At 38.3% G+C, this 19,421-nt stretch overlaps 1 protein-coding gene across 1 annotated transcript in view; it reads left to right on the top strand.

The window, feature by feature from the left end:
- ERLIN1 (ER lipid raft associated 1) overlaps positions 1-15,865 on the top strand; it is a 36,485-nt gene extending 20,620 nt beyond the window's left edge. The window contains 6 exon segments of the mRNA XM_045438566.1: positions 310-368; positions 2,253-2,344; positions 9,894-9,983; positions 11,067-11,146; positions 13,604-13,762; positions 13,764-15,865. Coding sequence (XP_045294522.1) covers positions 310-368; positions 2,253-2,344; positions 9,894-9,983; positions 11,067-11,146; positions 13,604-13,762; positions 13,764-13,949 — 666 coding nt within the window. The 3' untranslated portion in view covers positions 13,950-15,865.
- The last annotated feature ends 3,556 nt before the right edge of the window (positions 15,866-19,421 follow it).

Below are 19,421 nucleotides of genomic sequence, written 5' to 3'. Positions count from 1 at the left end.
ACTGAAGAGCTTTGTGGAGGTCTTTTAAGGGAGAACCTTTTCCCTTAAGGAGTTTATTTCCTCAGTGGATAGAGTGGTTTTTCCTGTAGCCAAGCATTTTTTTTTTTTTTTAAGGAAGTAAAAAGCAGAGTATCTTTGATTCTTGGTGTGATGGCATGAAAAACAGATTTTCTAGTGGAATCTCCACACGTGTTAGTAGGCAGCTATGTCATAGTTGCTTTATTACTTTCATATGAGGAGCTTTTCTGTAGATTTAGTTTGAAGATTTATTTTTCAAATATACTTTGGCTTTTCACTTTTATTTTTTAGGCTGTGCGTGTTACAAAACCCAAAATCCCAGAAGCCATAAGAAGAAATTTTGAGTTAATGTGAGTAATATGCTTGGGAGCCCAACATTTTTTTTTAGGGCTGTCTACTTATTAATATACCAGTGTAGAGAAAATTTCTATATGAGATATTACACTCTGGGGTGGGGTGTATATCTATTTTCCATTCTTTAATTCTAATAATATTATCTATTCTTGTGTCTTAATTCACTAGATTATTATGAGTTTTCCCTTTATATATGAACATTTCAGGAGCAGCGTTAGAGGCTAAGTATGCAGTTTGCTATAGAGCTATTGTTGGAAAGCTAAGGAATTGTAATTTGGACATGATTATCTTGAATTAAATACTAATAGAGAAGAGAAGGAGTCCTGGCTGGTAAGGTTGAAGGGAGTGCCTGTATTGTGTTACTGTGTTGTAATGGTAAGAATAGAAACACTTTATTGGCATAAAGTTTGATGTTCATTTTATGTGGTTGTGTATCCAAAATGACACCTAGATCTTTATAATTTGCTTTGGGGAAGCTTTGCCTTAATTGACTCCTGGTAGTCTTCTCTTTTATGTGTCCAGGGCTGACTGGGAATGAGAAGTTACTTGCTTGACATGAAATTAATTTCTAAGTGTTCTGAAGATCCACATTAGGGGAATACCTATTGTAGTTGAAATGGCAGTATTATTCTTGTGTGACAGGTAGTGAAAAGAAGAAACAAAAGTCTTTAGGAAATTTGGCTGGTATTTGAAGAGGAAAAATATGAAATGCTGGAAAAATAACTGCACAAGTCAAGAATACAACAGATTGTATAAGTATAGGGGATCCAAGAAGTAATAATACTTCTTCCTGGGGTAATATACGGTTGAGTCCTTACTGTTCCCGAGTCTGTGTCTTTTATTATGCCGAGTTTTATTTTCTCTTTTCATTTGTAGAAAAGGAACTTCTTTTTTGAAGCTATAAAGCAGAGTGCCAGGCTGGGTAGATCATGAGTCTGATCCATTGGTATAAAAAATTTTTTTAATTGAAGGCTCAGGATGCCTTAGGCTCTCAACATGATAGCTTCTAGTGATGGAAACGTGAAGACTGTATGTTCTCTGCCCTCAAATAATTTGTAGTATCCAGAATGCCATTTTATGTCTTTATCAATTTGGGCAGGAGGAAAGAAGAGATCTTTGGGGGGAAATGTTTTAGGGAAACTCTTGGAGTTACTTTTCAGATAAATCTGGATCTTTCTAATTTTGTAGACTATTGAAATCCCAGAATTAAAAGCCACCTTGAGATCTAACCTTCCACCTAATAGTAGTCTTTTTTATACTTTTTCTGCCATGTGGTCACCCAATCACCACTTGTACATGCTTAGTGATAGGCCAGCCATTTCCATTATTAGAACACTCAGGTTCTCAGAAAAGTCTTCTTTACATTGAGCACTAGTTCACTGCCTAATAACTGCCACCTAATTATGTCTTCCATACAACAAGCAGGGCCACTGCAAAAGAGTGCCTGAGGAGGGGCTGAAATCTAGCTCCATTCTGCTTGTCAGACCATGTACCTGAGGGGACTGCGTCTGCCCAGAGGTTGTTGCATTTTGCTATTTGGCCCAGAGTGCTGTATGGGCTAGCTGGAGGCCTAACAGTAAAAGAACCATTTATATACTCCGGGTACTTCCAGATCACAGGCCTTTCCATGATACAGTTAGAGGAAAAGGTCAGACTAAACTCAGATGTATAAATTTGATGCCTATATCTGGGTGACATTGGGCAAATCATTTAACCTTTCAGCCTCAGATTTATTATAAGTAAAATAAAGTAACACCTCTCTTGGCACCATAGTGGATCAGAAAGTTCGTGTTGAAATGGTTCTCTGACCCACCATAGAGTCAGAATTACTGCCTGTGACTGCACATCATTTCTAATTTTTATAATATTTTGCTTCACAGGGAGGCTGAAAAGACAAAACTTCTTATAGCTGCACAGAAACAAAAGGTTGTGGAGAAAGAAGCTGAGACAGAGAGGAAAAAGGCTGTTATAGGTACTTTGATTTCTTTCTGAATTGGTTGTTTCTAAAGTACATGTGTTACGAGTTTGTCCTGTTCTTTGTCAGTCTGATGATGGATATTGATGGGATCAAATAAGATTGCATCATACATAGTGGAGAATTCTGGAAACTCTTTTGTACATTCAGATGCCCTACAGCCTTTAAAACCTGATGGTGCCAGTACTTAATGAAGTGGTTTGGCTCGCGACCATGTGTGGCTGCTACTGCTACTTTTTTCAAGGACAAGGAAAATGGATAGGGTTTTTGGGCAACGCTGGCCTCTGTGGGGTAGAGTTTTTGTTCATACAATTTACGAATGGGAAGTTTTTTGGCCAAAGCTCATGTTTATAGCATGCATCCTTGCTGTTGACATGTACCTAGTTTTATCTGGATGGCTAGATGTTGCCCTCTCCGACAGTACGGCGGGATTGCTTACACCTTATTTGAATCACAGAGGCTTCCCAAACACTCAAGGAGACTGTGTATTGGACTGACCTCTTAGGCTGTCAGTTGTTTGTTCCTTGGGATGCTGAAAGTTTAAGAGGTGTTTTGTAAACTATTTCAAATATGCAGAAATGTACAGAGAATAATAAAATGAAGGCTTAGTGTTTGCCACATCCCTTCAGGTCATACTTTCTTTCAAAATAAATTTATATATCTGTTGGAAGCCCCCTGTGTTCTCTTACCTGGTCCTATTTCTTGACCCATCTTCTCTGAGTAGCTTCTGCTCTAAAGCTTGTGTAATCTTTCTGTCCATATTTTTATATTTTTATTATAACTATGTAATAATAATTCATAGGATTGTTTTAAACCCTAAAAATGGTATCAGACTCTACCTTTTATTTCACAGCTTGCCTTTATTGTACCAACATCGTTTGAGTTTTATTCATATTGGTATGTGTAGATCTGGTTTTTTTTTTTTTTTTTTCCCCAACGTTTATTTATTTTTGGGACAGAGAGAGACAGAGCATGAACGGGGGAGGGGCAGAGAGAGAGAGGGAGACACAGAATCGGAAACAGGCTCCAGGCTCTGAGCCATCAGCCCAGAGCCCGACGCGGGGCTCGAACTCACGGACCGCGAGATCATGACCTGGCTGAAGTCGGACGCTTAACCGACTGCGCCACCCAGGCGCCCCTAGATCTGGTTATTTTTAACTGCTGTGCATTCATTCTATGAGTGGACCTCAGTTCATTCTGATGAATTACTGTTGAAGAGTTAGGTAGTTTCTAGTTTTTCCTTACTATGAGCAGTGCCGCAGTAACGCCAGTGTCCATGTGTCTTTGTGCACATATTTGGAGTTTTCCTGTGATGGTGCTCCTCAACATGTAGTGTTGGTCACTGCCCTGTATCATCGGCTTTTTGTTTCTGATCCATAATGAGATGACAGAAATTGACAATGAGTGCTTAGAAATTCTTATAGTATTATATAGTAATTTTATGTCTAATGATAAAAAACTGGACCCTGTGTTTTTGTTTTTAATAAATTTCCAAGTAATTAATTTTTATTATAATTTATAAAATATTGTTTCCTAACAAATTGAAATACAGAAAAGGGGGGGAGGGTGCTGTTCCTTCCATAGGTAGTTGAAGAAGCACTACTCTGGAATACCTCCAAGTCGAATTGCTGGGTCATAGGGTACATACATCTTCAAATTTATAACATACGGTATTGCCAAATTGCTCTCCAGTGGTGTTTCTACCATTTTACCTTCTCTTCAGCAGGGTTTGAGTTCCGGTTCATTTGCTGCCATAATTGATTCCCATTTCTGCATATCCTCCTCAACTCTTGGAGTCATTAGACCTTTTAAATTTTATGTCAGTTTGCTGGTGGACATGTATCATGTAATTTCAGTTTGTAGTTCTCTGATAACTAGTAAAGTTGAATATTGTTTATTGGCCATTCAGGTTTCTTTTTTTGTATGTGAATTGCTTGTTAATATATTATTAGCCCATTTGATTACTTTTTTTGGACTGATATATAGAAGTTCTTTGTATCTTCTGGATATTAATCCTTTCCCAGATTTATGCATTGGAAATATCTTCTCTCACTTTGTGGCCTTTGAACTCTATGATGTGTTTGACATTCATATATATTTAATTTTCATGTGATCAAATTCATCAGTCTTTTCCATTCTGATTTGTGCTTTTTCTATCCTGTTTAAGAATTCTTTCCAACCCCAAAGTAATAATTTTATTCTAAAAGGTTTAAAGTTTTGCTTTTCATATTTAAATCTTGAGTCCATCTGGAATTTATTTTGGGGTTTAGTGTGACGTTGGAATTCAGTTTATTTTTTCCAAATAGCAAGCCAATTATTTTAGGCTATTTATTGAAAAGTTCATTATTTTCTCTACTTTTTTCTAATGCCACACCTATCATATAACAAGATACTGTATATAATTTGTTCTGTTGCTGTGGTCTCTATTTTGTTCTAATTTCATGGTCTATCCTTCTCCAGAATTACCTTGTTTTAATTACTGTTGCTTTTTATGTTAAGTCTTGCTATCTGGGAGAGCAAGTTTCTCCTTAACTATTCTGCTTTACTCTTCCTAAATATTCTTATAAATGTCTTGGGATATCCTAGGCCCTTTATTCCTCCATATAAATTTTAGAACCGGGTCAGGTTCTACAAAATGCTGTGTTGAGGTTTGATTGGAATTACATTACCTATACATGTCAGTTTGGAGAGAATTGATTAATTAAATTGTTTATTTATTTACTCAGACTTATACTGAGTCTTACAAATCTGTTTTATTACTCCATTTATGAGAAGTGTCTTTCAAAAAGTATCATAATTTTCTTCTTAAGGTTTTGGCACTTTCTTTCTTAGAGATTTATTCCTATATATTCCTCAAGCTTTTTGCCATTATAAATAGGATCTTTTTTGAAGGATTTTTCTAACTGGTTTTTGCTTTTGTATAGGTATGCTGTTCATTTTGTTGTTGTTGTTTAGTAGTCTTGCTGAAAATGCTATTATTTCTAATAGTCTCCTGTTGTGAGCAGTCAAACTATCTTCAGATCAGGACAGTTCTGGTTTTTCCTTTGTAGTCCCATACCTCTTTACTCTTCTTATCTTCCTGGTTTCAAGGTTATGACTTAAAGCGCAGTGTTGAAAAGAAAGGTAGCGTCAAGTATTCTTGTCTTGTTCCTAACTTTAAATAGTCCCAGTGATGTTTGCTGTACCTAACTTTTATCAGGTTCATGAAGTTTCTGTTTCTTGCTTGCCAAGAAGTTTTTATCATAAATGACTGTTAAAACTCTTAGAATTTTTTTCTATGTATATTTTTTCTAATTTTTCCTTTTAAAGCTTTTAATGTGGTGAATTATATTAGTAGATTTTCTTTTCCTGAATTATTTTGCTTTCTTGGGATAAACCCATTTGATCATGATATAGGAGATATACCTCAGTACATTTCTCTATATGTCTTGCTTATAATTTCTTTAAAATTTTTACTTTTATATGTCTTCATTTTTACTTTTATAAATTTCAGCTTATAGTTTTTTCCTTGTACTGTCAGGTGGTTTTTTTTGTTTGTTTGTTTTTTCTTCTTTTAATGGTTCCACTAGCCTCAAAATGATTTGGAGAGCATTCTTTTTTTCTGTGTTCTGGAACATTTTGTATAAAATATGTTATTATCTCCTCTTTGTAGGTTTTTTTTTTTTTTTTTTTAATTTTTTTTTTTTTTTTTCAACGTTTATTTTATTTTTGGGACAGAGAGAGACAGAGCATGAACGGGGGAGGGGCAGAGAGAGAGGGAGACACAGAATCGGAAACAGGCTCCAGGCTCTGAGCCATCAGCCCAGAGCCCGATGCGGGGCTCGAACTCACAGACCACGAGATCGTGACCTGGCTGAAGTCGGACGCTTAACCGACTGCGCCACCCAGGCGCCCCTCCTCTTTGTAGGTTTAATGGAACTCTTGTAAAAAACCATCTTGGTCTAGTGGGGTTTGTGCTCTCTCATATGCTTGTTTTTGGTGGTAACATTTAGCCTGTTGATTTAATTTCTGTACTAACTATAGGTCTGTTCAGGTACTTGTTTCTTTAAGTTTGAGCAGTTATACTTTTCTAGAAAATTGTTTCACATCTGAAATTTCAGAAGTGGGGACATAAATTTGCAGAATTCTCTTATAATTTTTAAAATCTGCTACCAAATGTGCATGCCCCTTTTCATTCCTAGTTTTGTTTTTTGTGCCTTCGCTTTTGCTGGATTACTTCTGCCAGAGGTCTGTGATACTCTATTCATCTTTTCAGAGAACTGCATTTTGATTTGGTTGATTCTTTTGTCTCTTACTTTTCAATTACATTATTTACACTTATTTTTATTATTCTTCTACTTCTTTTTTTGAGTTTTCTCACTGGTTCTTTTCTAACTTCTTGAATTACTTAATTCTTTAGATTTTAGTCTTTTCTGATTGAAACATGTAAGATTATATATTTTCTTTTTTTCTATTCACGTGTTTTGAAATGTAGTTTATTGGTGTTCATTTTTAATTTTTGTAAGATGTTTCCATTGTGATTTTTTCTTTCATTTATGAAGTATTAAAAGTATATTTTTCAATTTCTGGGTTTTTAGGGGGCTACCTTTTTATTGATTTCTAATGTTATTGCATGATAGTCAGAAAATATGATCTATTATATGGATTCTTAAGTATTTGTTGAAATTTGCTTTGTGGCCTATCAGTACATGGTACTTTTTTGGTAAATGTTCTCTGTGTGCTTGAAAAGATTGAATGTGTTTTCTTTATTTGTTGGATGCAAATTTTCTCTGTTTATCCATTCAGTCAGGCTTATGAGTTGTGTTGTTTACATCTTCTGTATTCTAATTTTTGCCTTCTTGAGCTATCAGTTACTGAGAGAGGTGTGTTAAAATCTCCCACCGTGACCGTAGATTTGTTGACTTGTAATTTTTTTTCTTTACATATTTTAGAGCTGTATCATTAAGAGCATTCAGGATTGTTACATCTCCCTGGAGAATTGCTCCTGTTATGTAATAACCCTCTTTATCCCAGACACACTTTTTGGCTTAAGATCTGTTTTGTCTAATGAAATTATAACTATGCCAGATTTCTCATGGTTAGTTATTTTCTTGATGTATCTTTTCCCATCCTTTCACTTTCAACTTTTCTATGTCATTATGTTTTAGGTGTGTCTCTTGTAAACAGCATATAGCTGGATTTTGTTATCTTATCCAATGTGAGAATCTGTCTTTTAACTGGTGAGTTTAGTCTTTTTATATTTATTGTGGTTACTGCTATATTTGGATTTGTTTGTATCATTTAGTTTTGTGCTATTCACCACGCATTTTTTTCCTTTGCTTCTTTTTTCTCTTTTCCGATTGGTATTGAATTGATTGGATTTTCTTTATTCTTTTCTTCCTTTTACTTAATTGGAAGTTTTATATTGTTTCTAGAATGTTTCTATAACTAGTCATTACCTGTAAAATGTTAATGAACATACCTGACTTGACAGAATCTAAAGCTAATCATTCTATCCTCTTAAAACCGTGGAATGCTTTAATTCTTATCACTATCCCTCAATTTTACATAGTTACCTCGTATTTTAGTTTTATGTTCTTTTTATTCCCTCATTATTACTATTATCATTTATTCTTACAGTAAACATCCATTTTGATCTATAGGCGTTACTTAATTTTTTTCCCTTTCCATTGTTTTTGGCAATTCATTCTTTTTTCTACTAGTTTGTTACTCTTGTTTTGTTTTTTTTTTTCAATAAATGCTAAGGAATGGATAACTTACTCATTCTTCCTTAGTCTGAAATGATTTTGTTTCATTCTTGAATTAGTAATTTAGCCTACAGTTCTAAGCCCAACAAAACTTACTTTTTTTCTGTCACTGTGGTGATATTATTTCATTTTTGTTTGGCTTCCTCTTGTCTTCTTACTTATAATTTTTCTCTGTCTTTGTGGTGTGTCTAGGTAGAGACAAGCTTACTTCTCTTCACTGGGCTGGTGGGTAGAGGTTTTTAGTCTCAGTAGAATTGAAGCCCATTAGTGGTCTCAGTTTTATACAGTTCTCAAGGCATCACCTCCTGGCCATGAATGGGCAACAATCCAGGTCCATCTCCCTTGCTTGTCTAAGTTCTCAGCTCTTCCTATATCAGCTATCAGCTCTCAACTCTTCCTTTGCTTATGTGTCTTGGGGATCTCTCATTCTTAGCATCTTAGCCACACATTAAAAAAAATTGTTACATTTTGTCTAGCACTTTAAGGTGTTGTTAGCTGGGGGGTTTTCTCATTACTCTATTTCACCATTTTTCTAGAACTAGAACCTGACTCATGCTCTTTATTGGTTTATTTCTACACATCAGAGAGTAGCGTTAAGTGGGATGACCACAACTATTTCCCTACGTTGAGACACGATTCTCTGGGTTATAGCTATAGGCTCCAAATGCCTTCTGTTATTTCCAGTAGAACGTCATAGTCTATTTGGGAGTTGGGGTGATACAAGTGGATTTAATGCTAATGAGGAAATAGGGAAGTATGCGCTGGCGTCAATGCTAAAGGATACCGGATCTTCTGGAAATAGGAAAACACTTAGAAATCTTTTTTCTATTATACTCTTCCCCCAGGGACAGAGATAAGATGTGTTAAAATACTCATCCTCTTTGGCTGAAAAGAAGAACTGAGAATGTTCTTCAAGAATTGCAGTGATTGAATTACAAGTGTAATAAGAGTCTTTCTTCCCTGGTCCTGGATCTTTTGGTTAGGCTGCTGGTGTACTTGAGGGTGTTTGGTTTTCCCTGCCTATAATTGTGTGCTGCAACCAACATGTTCACCCCCAACACTTGTTTTCACAGTGTCAGATGAATTAGCCTGCTTTCTCTTTTATGTTCTACCGCAGTCAGAATTCTCCTTCTCTGATATTTTCATCTTGTCATTTCCCTCTTGGTAATTTCAACAGTTGATCCTGAGTATATTAAAGGTAAATTCTTTAGCCCATTACTCAAGATGGAGGTCTTCTAGCTTTCTTTCTATTCTAATTATTTGTTCTCTTGTCAGCTGGCTCCATAATGACCTCTTCATTGTGACTGTTTGTTCTTCTTGTCTTTACTCCTTTTGCCATGTCCTCCTAGGTCATGTCCATTATTTTCTTTAGGATTTTTTCCAGAAGACCTTTCTTGGTTTAACTTATCTTTATTCCTTCTTTCTCCTGCTGTTTTATAAGATGGTCCTATGTTGCCATGCATTTATGTTGCTTTGTTTTTGTTCTGAGTACTTTCATGAAGTATCATTTTCCCCATTAGCTTGTGGACCGCTGCTGTGTAATCCCATGAAGGACTGAAACTGTTGTTAACCTTTTGTATTCCCTCCCATTTCCCACAAAACCAGCACTGTCAACAGTGAAATAGGAAATAAATTCCCTTTTTTTCTGTTGAGTTGTGTACAGTCTGGATGTTTAAAACAATGAAACAGCTCATAAAACCTTATATGACTAAGTGTTAAAACTATATGCTGCTGATTCTAAGTATTTCCAGACCTAGAGAAATGTTTTTGAATGTATCTTTTTTTGTGTATAATTATAGAAGCAGAGAAGATTGCACAAGTGGCAAAAATTCGGTTTCAGCAGAAGGTGATGGAGAAAGAAACTGAAAAGCGCATTTCTGAAATTGAAGGTACATCAGGGAGAAAAGAGGCTCTGACTATCTTGAACTGCCTCTCTGCTTCAGAGACTGATTTCTTGATTATGGTGGGTGGGAAGGCCATAGACAGAATAATCTGGTCTGGAGGAAGTGGCTGCCCTGTTATGCTCATAGACAGATTTTTTTTAATTACCATTACATGTTTAGCTCTTGGTTGGTTTGTGACTATAGGCAACTCATCACTCATTTTCTGTCCTTAAGTTGTGGCTTATTAGCTACCACTTTGTCCTCAGGCAGACAAAATATGAGAATTACCTATAATCAGTTGTAAAGAATATATAAGAAACCCCCACCACTACTAGTTTCTTTCCTACCTGTCAATCAAAAATATAACAAAAAATTTAGCCAGGAAAAAAGCAGCCTTAGTTTTCGTAAAAGGCTCTCAAACTCCTAGATTTCATATAGTGAGATGCTAATGTTCTGAGGTCACAGTCTTGAAGACCAGACATTCAACCTCTTTTGCTTGTATACTGCTGCTTCCTGTCCTGTCATTCTACATTAACTGATTCTGGATCCAGTTTGGAGGGGATGGGGACAGTGCAATATATAGAGCAGAGCTTTCATGTCTGGACTTCATTGTTTTACTTGAAGCCTAGACATGGGTAGGGTGTGAGGCTTTTTGGGTGATGATGGGTAGAGAAAAGAAGGAGCAGCTTTAGATAAAAAATGAAGTAGGCTCTGATGAGCTGAAAGTTCTTTAACAATGACGAGAGTATTCTCCTTGGAAAAGAGTCTGGGGACTGGGTTTTGAAAACTGCTAATGTTGTTACATGCCTTTAAAGTAAGTGATTGAGGAGTGCCTGGCTAGCTCAATCAGTAGAGCATATGACTCTGGATCTTTGGGTGTAAATTTGAGCCCCGTGTCGGGTATAGAGATTACTTTAAAAAAAAAAATGAAATCTTTAAAAATAAATGAATAAAAATAAGTGATCAAAATATCAGGCAGCAGAAAAAGAGAGCCCTACTTAACATAGTGTGTGAACCCTTACACAGCTGAGGAAGTGGATTGCAACTTTCCTTTGTTTTAAACACTCTTGACTCTATTTTGCTTGCTAGATGCTGCATTCCTGGCCCGAGAGAAGGCGAAGGCAGATGCTGAGTATTACGCTGCACACAAATATGCCACCTCAAACAAGGTGATTGGCTCTCCATGCCACACTCCTAATAATATAGTGTTTGGGGTTTTGCTTTTCTTTGTGGGGGGGCTCTAATATGATAGAGGTGATTTATCCAGTGTCAAAGATTGGTAGTTACCATCATACTCTCCAGAAACAACCAATCACTTATGAGGTCATATTGCACACACAATGGGGAGAGACCTTTGTGTAGTTCCTTGCAAAAGTGGGGAGATAGGACAATAGTGGACAAATCTATAAACACAGGTCAAATGCTATAAACCATCCATCTGTACTGCTCTGTCAGGGTTTAGTAATCAGGAAAGTGAGGATCTTCTCATGGAATGACAGGAGTAACAAGAGAAGAGTAAAGTCCTTTCAGAGTTGCTTTCCAGGTAGCTTTGCATAGATGCTAAGTTCGTTTAGTGCAGTGTTTCTCATCAGAAACTTTCTTGGCATTTTGACGTGGCAAACTTTTTCATTGTTGAAGACATGGGTATCTCATGCATTACGGACTATTTTGCATCCCTGACCCTTGCCTGCTACGTGTCAGTAGTGCTCACCGATTATTTGAACAGTCAACACCTTCTTCCCCCCGCCCCCCACACGTTTCCAAATGCCCCTAACTGAATATTGCTTGTTTACTGGATTTAAAAAATATTCTAGTTGTGAGGAATTTCACATGTGACAATTGGAGGTAGGAGGTTGGGTGAAATGGGTGAACGGTTTTTGTATAGAGACTCGGGTTAATTTAAGTCTAGAGAATGCAGGCCTAGTAAGCAGGAATTGGTAAGAGGCAACTAGAACCCCTGTGTATTCTGAAAAGGGAAGAATATGACCAAGGTTGATAAAGTTATTAATTGCAGAGAGGACATTGCAGATTAGAACGTTGAAAGAGTTGAGAAAGAGGTTGCCAAAGTGGTGTGGTTTGAAGGATTAGAGTCAAGATTTAAAGTATACACAGGTCTTAAATTCTTTCATTTTAGAAAGGAACAACATGCTCTGGGCTCAGAAGAAATGATAAGGCATGATATGATAGGTTGATAGAGTGAGAGTTGTCAGTACTTTGAAATCCAGTATAAATTTAGAAGTAAATTTAACATATTGGAGACACAGCTCTATCGAAACAAACAATGGAATTTGGTCAAGATGGAGCCAAGGTAAGAAACTTTAGTTTATAAAACTAGCAATCCAGGGGCACCTGGGTGGCTCAGTTGGTTAAGTGTCCGACTTTGGCTCAGGTCATGATCTCACAGTTTGTGGGTTTGAGCCCCACATCAGGCTCTGTGCTGACAGCTCAGAGCCTGGAGCCTGCTTCAGATTCTGTGTCTCCCTCTCTCTCTGTTCCTCCCTCACTCGTGCTCTCTCTCTCTCCTTCAAAAATAAAAAACAAACAAACACAAATAAATAAATAATAAAACTAGCAATCCAGATCTGTTATGGGAGAAGCTATCCAGGCACAAGTATCAAGACCTTGTCCTTGAGGTTAGCCTTATGCTGAAAGGGACAGCAATTTTATGCCATTTTGAAAAATGCTATTTGGATATTGATACTATATTAATAAGGCATTAGGAGGTAATTTGGTTATGCACTGTGACCATATTTGATGGCAGTTTCAGCAGAGGATGTGAATCAACTGGAAAGGGTGTAGACCCAGGGAGTGGAAGGTGTTGGGTGGGGGGGGTACTATGAAGGTCAAGATGGGCTTTGGCCTAGAGGACAAGCCAGGGACTTGCAATGAGGGGAGGATTACTAGGGAAAGGCTTTGGGGGAAGTATATTCCAGGAATATTAGAAATTAGTTTTAATAACAAACCCTGAGAGGTTTTGGTTGGATACATCTTGGCACCATGATTTTAATTTAAAAACAAAAACTGTGACAGATCTGGTGATTGACAAACATCTATCACAATCAGTTTAAACATCTAGCTTCTAAGTAGAGGCAAGAGGACAGATCAGGTGATTTCTTGAGATCTTTTCCACTTCTAGAATGTGGTCAAGAAAAGCAGAATCACAAATGGTTGATTATAAGGATATGAGCCTAGCCCCTTTGAAGCTCTGCCATTCTCATCCATTGACCTGTCCTCTTAAGAGAACCTGCAGAGATTCCAGACTAATTCTAGGTTGAACTTAGCTAGATGAAATATAAAAGTATATATGAAGGCATTTTTCAGGCCCCAAGTCACTATAGAAATGTTAGTTACCATTGTTCCCCAAACCCATCTCCTCAATCCTTTTTTTTTTAAATGAACAACTTCTCTCTACATTAGGACAGGAGCTTGTGTAAGGAACTTCAAGTCTAAAATACAGCTGTTAATGTGATAGCCACGCTTCAGAGTGAGAGAAGATCATTGGCAATGACTCAGAGTCGAGTAGTGATGTTCAGGAGAGCAGTAGGGGAAATGTGTGTAAGGAAAGAGACAGATGATTATTGCACTGAAGTGTCCTGATGCCTTTGCTCTTGTTTGCCCCCACACAGCACAAATTGACCCCGGAATATCTGGAGCTCAAAAGGTACCAGGCCATTGCTTCTAACAGTAAGATCTACTTTGGCAGCAACATCCCTAGCATGTTCATGGACTCCTCTTGTGCTTCAAAATATTCAGATGTTAGGACTGGAAGAAAAAGCTCTCTCCTCTCTAAGGAGGCTCTTGAACCCTCTGGAGAGAGCCCCATCCAAAACAAGGAGAGCACAGGTTGATGTAAGAGGTGGAAATGTACTCCCATATCAAGATGTGGCCCAAGGGGTTAAGTGGGAACAATGGTTATATGACTCTTCAGATTCACACAGAACCTGTGCTCTGTCTGTTCTGCCTCTCCTGTGATAGCCCTGGCTTATCAACTGATTGCAGGGTAGAACCAACTGTCTGGCACCCAAATGTCTTCAGCCACAGTTTATCAAGTATCCTGTGTGTGTTCCCTTCTGAACTGGTACTCATAAATCCGGGAAAGTCTGATGCTAAGATACTGCCTGCACTGGAATGTTAGACATCAATTATATAACAAGCTGTGTTTTTCTAAGCTGAGATCTATTGAATAATGTTTACATTGGTCCCCGGGGAAATGTGTGCTTGGCCATTCAAGACATAAGAGGCCAGAGAAGATGTCAGGATGCGGTAAGTGTAAAGACGACCAATCACGCCTGGGGCCCAGGCTTTCTTTGGGGTCCAGTCCCAGCATTCATCCGTGTGATTAGCATCTAGTCCACTGAAGTTCTCCAGGAAATGATCTTCCACTTGAGCAATGATTTACTTGATATTATTTGCACCTTTTTTTTCCCTATAGTTGAGTTGGTGGCCTGCTGAGATATGTACCTTGCCACCCAGCCAGGGATTCCTAATCACTAGTTATTACTGCATTAATAGGCTCAGAGAGCTTGGTTTGAAGTTCTGGGTAAGATGAAACCTTTGCTTTGAACCACAGCTCTGGGGGCCCCCGCTTCCTCTCCATTGGATGATGACTGTCTGCATCACTGCCCCAGGCCATTTGTAACTAAGGTGCCTGGCTTTTAGCCACTCCTTTCTTATGTGTCACTTCTCAGCTCTGGCTGGCCAAGAGCGGGACAGGGCTTTAACCGGAAATAGGAGCAGCATACAGTTCCCAGCTGTTCACTGCACAGTATTGTATCATAACTGCAGGAAGTTTTTATTTGTAAAACTGGATTTGGGGTACATTTATTTGCCCCAGTACCTCTACCTGAAGGCCGAATCCTAGGGCTGCCATGGTTACTAGCACACTGATTCTCCTCAATGTTGTTCTTCTGGAGCCTACATAGTATGGGACAGAGTAACTTAGAAAGCATCTTTGGTCATCTTTGTCTCCTTTTTTCGTGGCTCTGAGATTCCGAAATCAAAGTTCTCTGGCTCTCACCCTCCCTAGGAAGTCAGGATTCCACTGACTTCCTGGGCAGCCAGGGGATTTAATCTCCCTTGAGAGGATGACAGAGTGAGTTACGAGTTTGCCTGTGGCTGTGGGAGACCTATTTCATCTGGGCCTTTTCCCCTTCAGATTAGCTTTCCTGAAACAGTGTGCCCCATAGTTAGGCCTGAGTTTGTAGCTTGTTAAGACACCTTTCATGAATACTGTGTTCAAGCCAGACAGAAAAGTCATGGGACCACTTCCAGAAACCTTTTTGCTGTCAGTCCTGTCAGTCTCATGACAGCTTGTGGGTTGTGCCAAACACTTTCTGTGGGAAGGAATCCCAGATTTGAGTGGGGCTTTTCCCTGGGCCTTATACTAGAGAGGCATTTGTAATATGGAGAGAATCCTTTTTTCATTTTTGCTTATTATATACACTCTCTTTATGTTCTCTAGCTCTCCTTCAAAGAACCTTTGAAATAGAAGAATAAACTCTTCACCTGTCATGTATTGTTGCTGCAGATAGGTAATGATTATTGTGGGAAATTTGGGTCATTGACCTTTGTGCTTTCATTCCTAGAGATGTTTCCTATTCCCATAAGCTAAAAACCGTTGCCCCGAAGTGTTGGATGTGGGTTTTCTTACAACCCCCCCGGTGGCAGAGTTGAGGAACAGGGAACTAGCTTTGTGAAGTTGTAAAGAAACTACTTCCACTTAAACTCTCCGTGGAGTGTGCTTCCCAGCGCTCGCTCAGGCTCTAAGTCTATCCCTCCTGCAGGGATGTTCCTTTTGGCAAATACACACTGTAATCTTGAAGTCTAAATTTATATGTGAAATGCTACCTTTTTTAAAAAAGAAACTAAATAAAATTATTTTACTATCAGTGATTTGTATTTTTTCCTTATGTCTCCATTCTTGTCTGTTGTCTTCACATGCTCCTAAGGCTGTCTTGCACATTTCAACTAGGTAGCCAGTTTATTTACTATCTTAACTCAACTGTAGAGGCTTTTCTTACACTCTTCTCAGAATACTGTTTCCTGGGTAGAAGAATCTTGAAAGCAGGGTTTCTGCTCTTCCTGACTCACAGAACGTAACAAGGAATGTTCTGATTCTTGGTGGGATATGGCCAGCAGCCGAAGAGGAAAGGGAGGCTGGAACGTCATGCCCTTTCTGAGTGAGTCTAAGAAGGGAGGAAGGGAAGAGACAATTGTACTGAGGAGGAGGAAGGGTAAATTGTACAAACTAGAACTGACTTCACTAATTCAGGTGTTAGTCCACAAGCCAGGGTTGGACCTGCTCTTTCCAAGCTCTCACCGTTCCCTCATAGGGAACAATTTCACAGTGATGTTGGGGCAGCGGGGCTCAGTAAGGGGGAGTTTTGGGGAAAGCAGCCCTTTACTTGGGTTCCGGTGGAATCCAACCCCATGGTAACCTACATCTGCTGCTGCAGACCAGGGGAGTTTACCTAATTCAGGTGTTAAGTATTACGTATTAAGATGAAGTGATTTAGAACGAAGTGATTTCTGCCTCTTGCTGGGAGGAAGGGATTTTGTGAATTAGAATTTGTGGCTTCTCGTTGCTTTGGGATTAATCCCAGATGTGTGCATACAAGGCTCTTTGTCATCTGGCTCCCACTGACCTCTCCAGCCTGGGTCCTTAAATGTGCTTTCTCTCTGTCCCTTTGCATATATTGTTCCATCCACCTGGCTCATTTTTCCCCCTTACATATAGCTCTAATTTTCCTTTGCTAACTCCTGGTGAGTCTTCATGTCTTCAGAAAGGTCAACTGCTGGCTCAGGTCAGCATTCCACATTTCTGTCTTTGTACTATTTCACATATCTCCCATTACCTGTTTTCATGTCTGTTCTCACAAGTGTTCAGCTCTTCGGGGTAGGGACCATGATTCTGCTCTTCTTTGGAGTGGTATCTATTGCTCGGACCTGGCCCATAGGCATTGGTGAGTTTTGTTTCATGAGAGAACAAAAGGGTGAATGTGAAATGCAAGAAAGGGAGTAGTGGAGGAAAAAGGACATAGAGATTAGGGTAGAGTGTCTATGTCAGGACTTAATGTGTAACCATGGGAAGTTACCTAACATCTCTGAGCCTGTTTATACATCCTTACAGCATTCCTCAGTGGGTTCAGCAGCATATGTTTAGACACCTAGCATAATGATTTGTGCATGGTAATTGTTGGGGTGCATTTCTCCCTTCCTAGAGTAGGCGAGGCTGATGTGGGGTTTCCAGGGTCCCCTTCCACTCTCATACAGAATGTATTAAGGGAGCAGTGATTTCTAGTAATGAGAATCACATAGGAACTGGAATCTGATTTTTCATGATGGATTTAAAAAAGGAAGAAGAGACAGAAAATGTGTCTGCAGCTCTAAGATAATCAAGCCAAGTGTCAACCTTTTTTTTTTTTTTTTTTTTTTAATTTTTTTTTTCAACGTTTATTTATTTTTGGGACAGAGAGAGACAGAGCATGAACGGGGGAGGGGCAGAGAGAGAGGGAGACACAGAATCGGAAACAGGCTCCAGGCTCTGAGCCATCAGCCCAGAGCCCGACGCGGGGCTCGAACTCACGGACCGCAAGATCGCGACCTGGCTGAAGTCGGACGCTTAACCGACTGCGCCACCCAGGCGCCCCAAGTGTCAACCTTTAACCCAAATTCTCTCCCCAGACTTCATATGCCATGACATTTGGGATATTGCTACCTCTAACAGTTAATATTTGTAGAGCACTTGACATTTACCAAAACATTTACATGCACACTGAGGATGTAGTCAGTTTTCTGTAGTGATTAACAGGTGTTGGGTTGTTGTTTGTTTGTTTTTTTAAGTTTGTTTATTTTGAGAGAGTGAGCAGAGGAAGGGCAGAAAGAGAATCCCAAGCAGGCTCCGCACTAACAGCGCTGTTAGCGAGGAGCCTGACGAAGGGCTTGAACTCTCAAACTGAGACCATGACCTGAGCTGAAACCAGAGTCAGACGCTTAACCAACTGAGCCACCTAGGTGCCCCAAGGGGTTGGGTTTTACATTTAAACAGTTCCAAAGAATAGAAGAGGAAGAAAAGGTGGCAAACATGACCAAAACACTACAAAACAGAAACAGCAACCGATCTTAAAAATATCAACACATAATTTAGCATCACATTAAAAACACTACACCACCACCAAGTGAGGATAATTAGGAACACAGGAATGGTCTAACACCAGGAAATCTAGTTTAGTAAAATTCACCACGTAAATAGAATTTAGGAGGCAATCACATGATGGTCTCACTTGCACAGAAAATGCTTTTGATATTTAATACCCATTTAAAATTTTTTAAGTCCTTAGTAAAATGGGAATAGATAAATACCTCTTTAGCCAGAGAAAACATATTTCTCAAATCATGCTAATTGATAAAATACTTTATAAAAGGATCCCCATTAATATCAAGAATAAAACATGTCTATCTACCATTACTAGAAGTAGAAAAAGGGAACAAGATAAAAAAATTTAAGGAGGCAAATTTGTAGATGATACAATTGTACCTGGGAAATACAAGAAAATTATCTGAACATGATTGCAAAAATAGAATTATTCATTGGTTAGATACAAATTTATTATTTAAAAAAATTGCTGCCCTATTTAAAATAAAACCTAAATAAATAAACATAATGAAGGCAAGTTTTTAATAATAAAAACAAGGATGGGGAGCTTGGGTGGCTCAGTCAGTTGAACATTCAACTCTTGATTTCAGCTCAGGTAAAGATCTCGTGGTTTGTGAGTTCTAGCCCTGTGTCAGGCTCTGTGCTGACAGCATGGAGCCTTCTTGGGATTCTCTCTCTCTCTCTCTCTCTCTCTCTCTCTCTCTCTGCACCCCCCTCAAAAATAAATATTTAAAAAATAAATAAAAACAAGGATAAAATAACTTAGGAATAAACAAGAAATCTCAAGATTTATAGAAAAACATTAAACTGTTAAAGAGAAGTATAATAATAAATTAACTTACTCTATGGGAAGGAAGAAATAGCAAGTATCCCAAAATCAAATTTATACATTTATGAGATCTCAATAAAAAATATCAACCAGATACTTTTTTGATCTAAACTAACATCCCAAATTTGATAGGGAAAATTTTAAAAGAACAGTCACAACAGCCCTACCTAATATTAAAGTAAAAAATCACAGTTACTGAAGTAGTGTACTGTAGCTTCTTTAGTCAATTAAAGTATAGAAATAAATTGAATTATATATGGAAACTTAGTACATGATAAAGGTGCCTTTTCGAAAGCTTGTAACCTAGAGGGAAGATACGGATTATTCAGTGGAGGTTAGAAAACTCTGGGGGAGTTGGAAAAAATACCCCTACCTCACATGGAGGGGTTTACATGGAAATGCATTCTTGGTGGCTCAAACAAATACACACTTTTACTACTAGGAATTTATCCTTTATGAG

The sequence above is a fragment of the Leopardus geoffroyi genome, chromosome D2 (assembly GCF_018350155.1).
Source record: "Leopardus geoffroyi isolate Oge1 chromosome D2, O.geoffroyi_Oge1_pat1.0, whole genome shotgun sequence".
Classification (NCBI taxonomy): domain Eukaryota; kingdom Metazoa; phylum Chordata; class Mammalia; order Carnivora; family Felidae; genus Leopardus; species Leopardus geoffroyi.
Note: the sequence above shows the minus strand (reverse complement) of the source record. Positions and strands in the feature narration are given on the sequence as shown.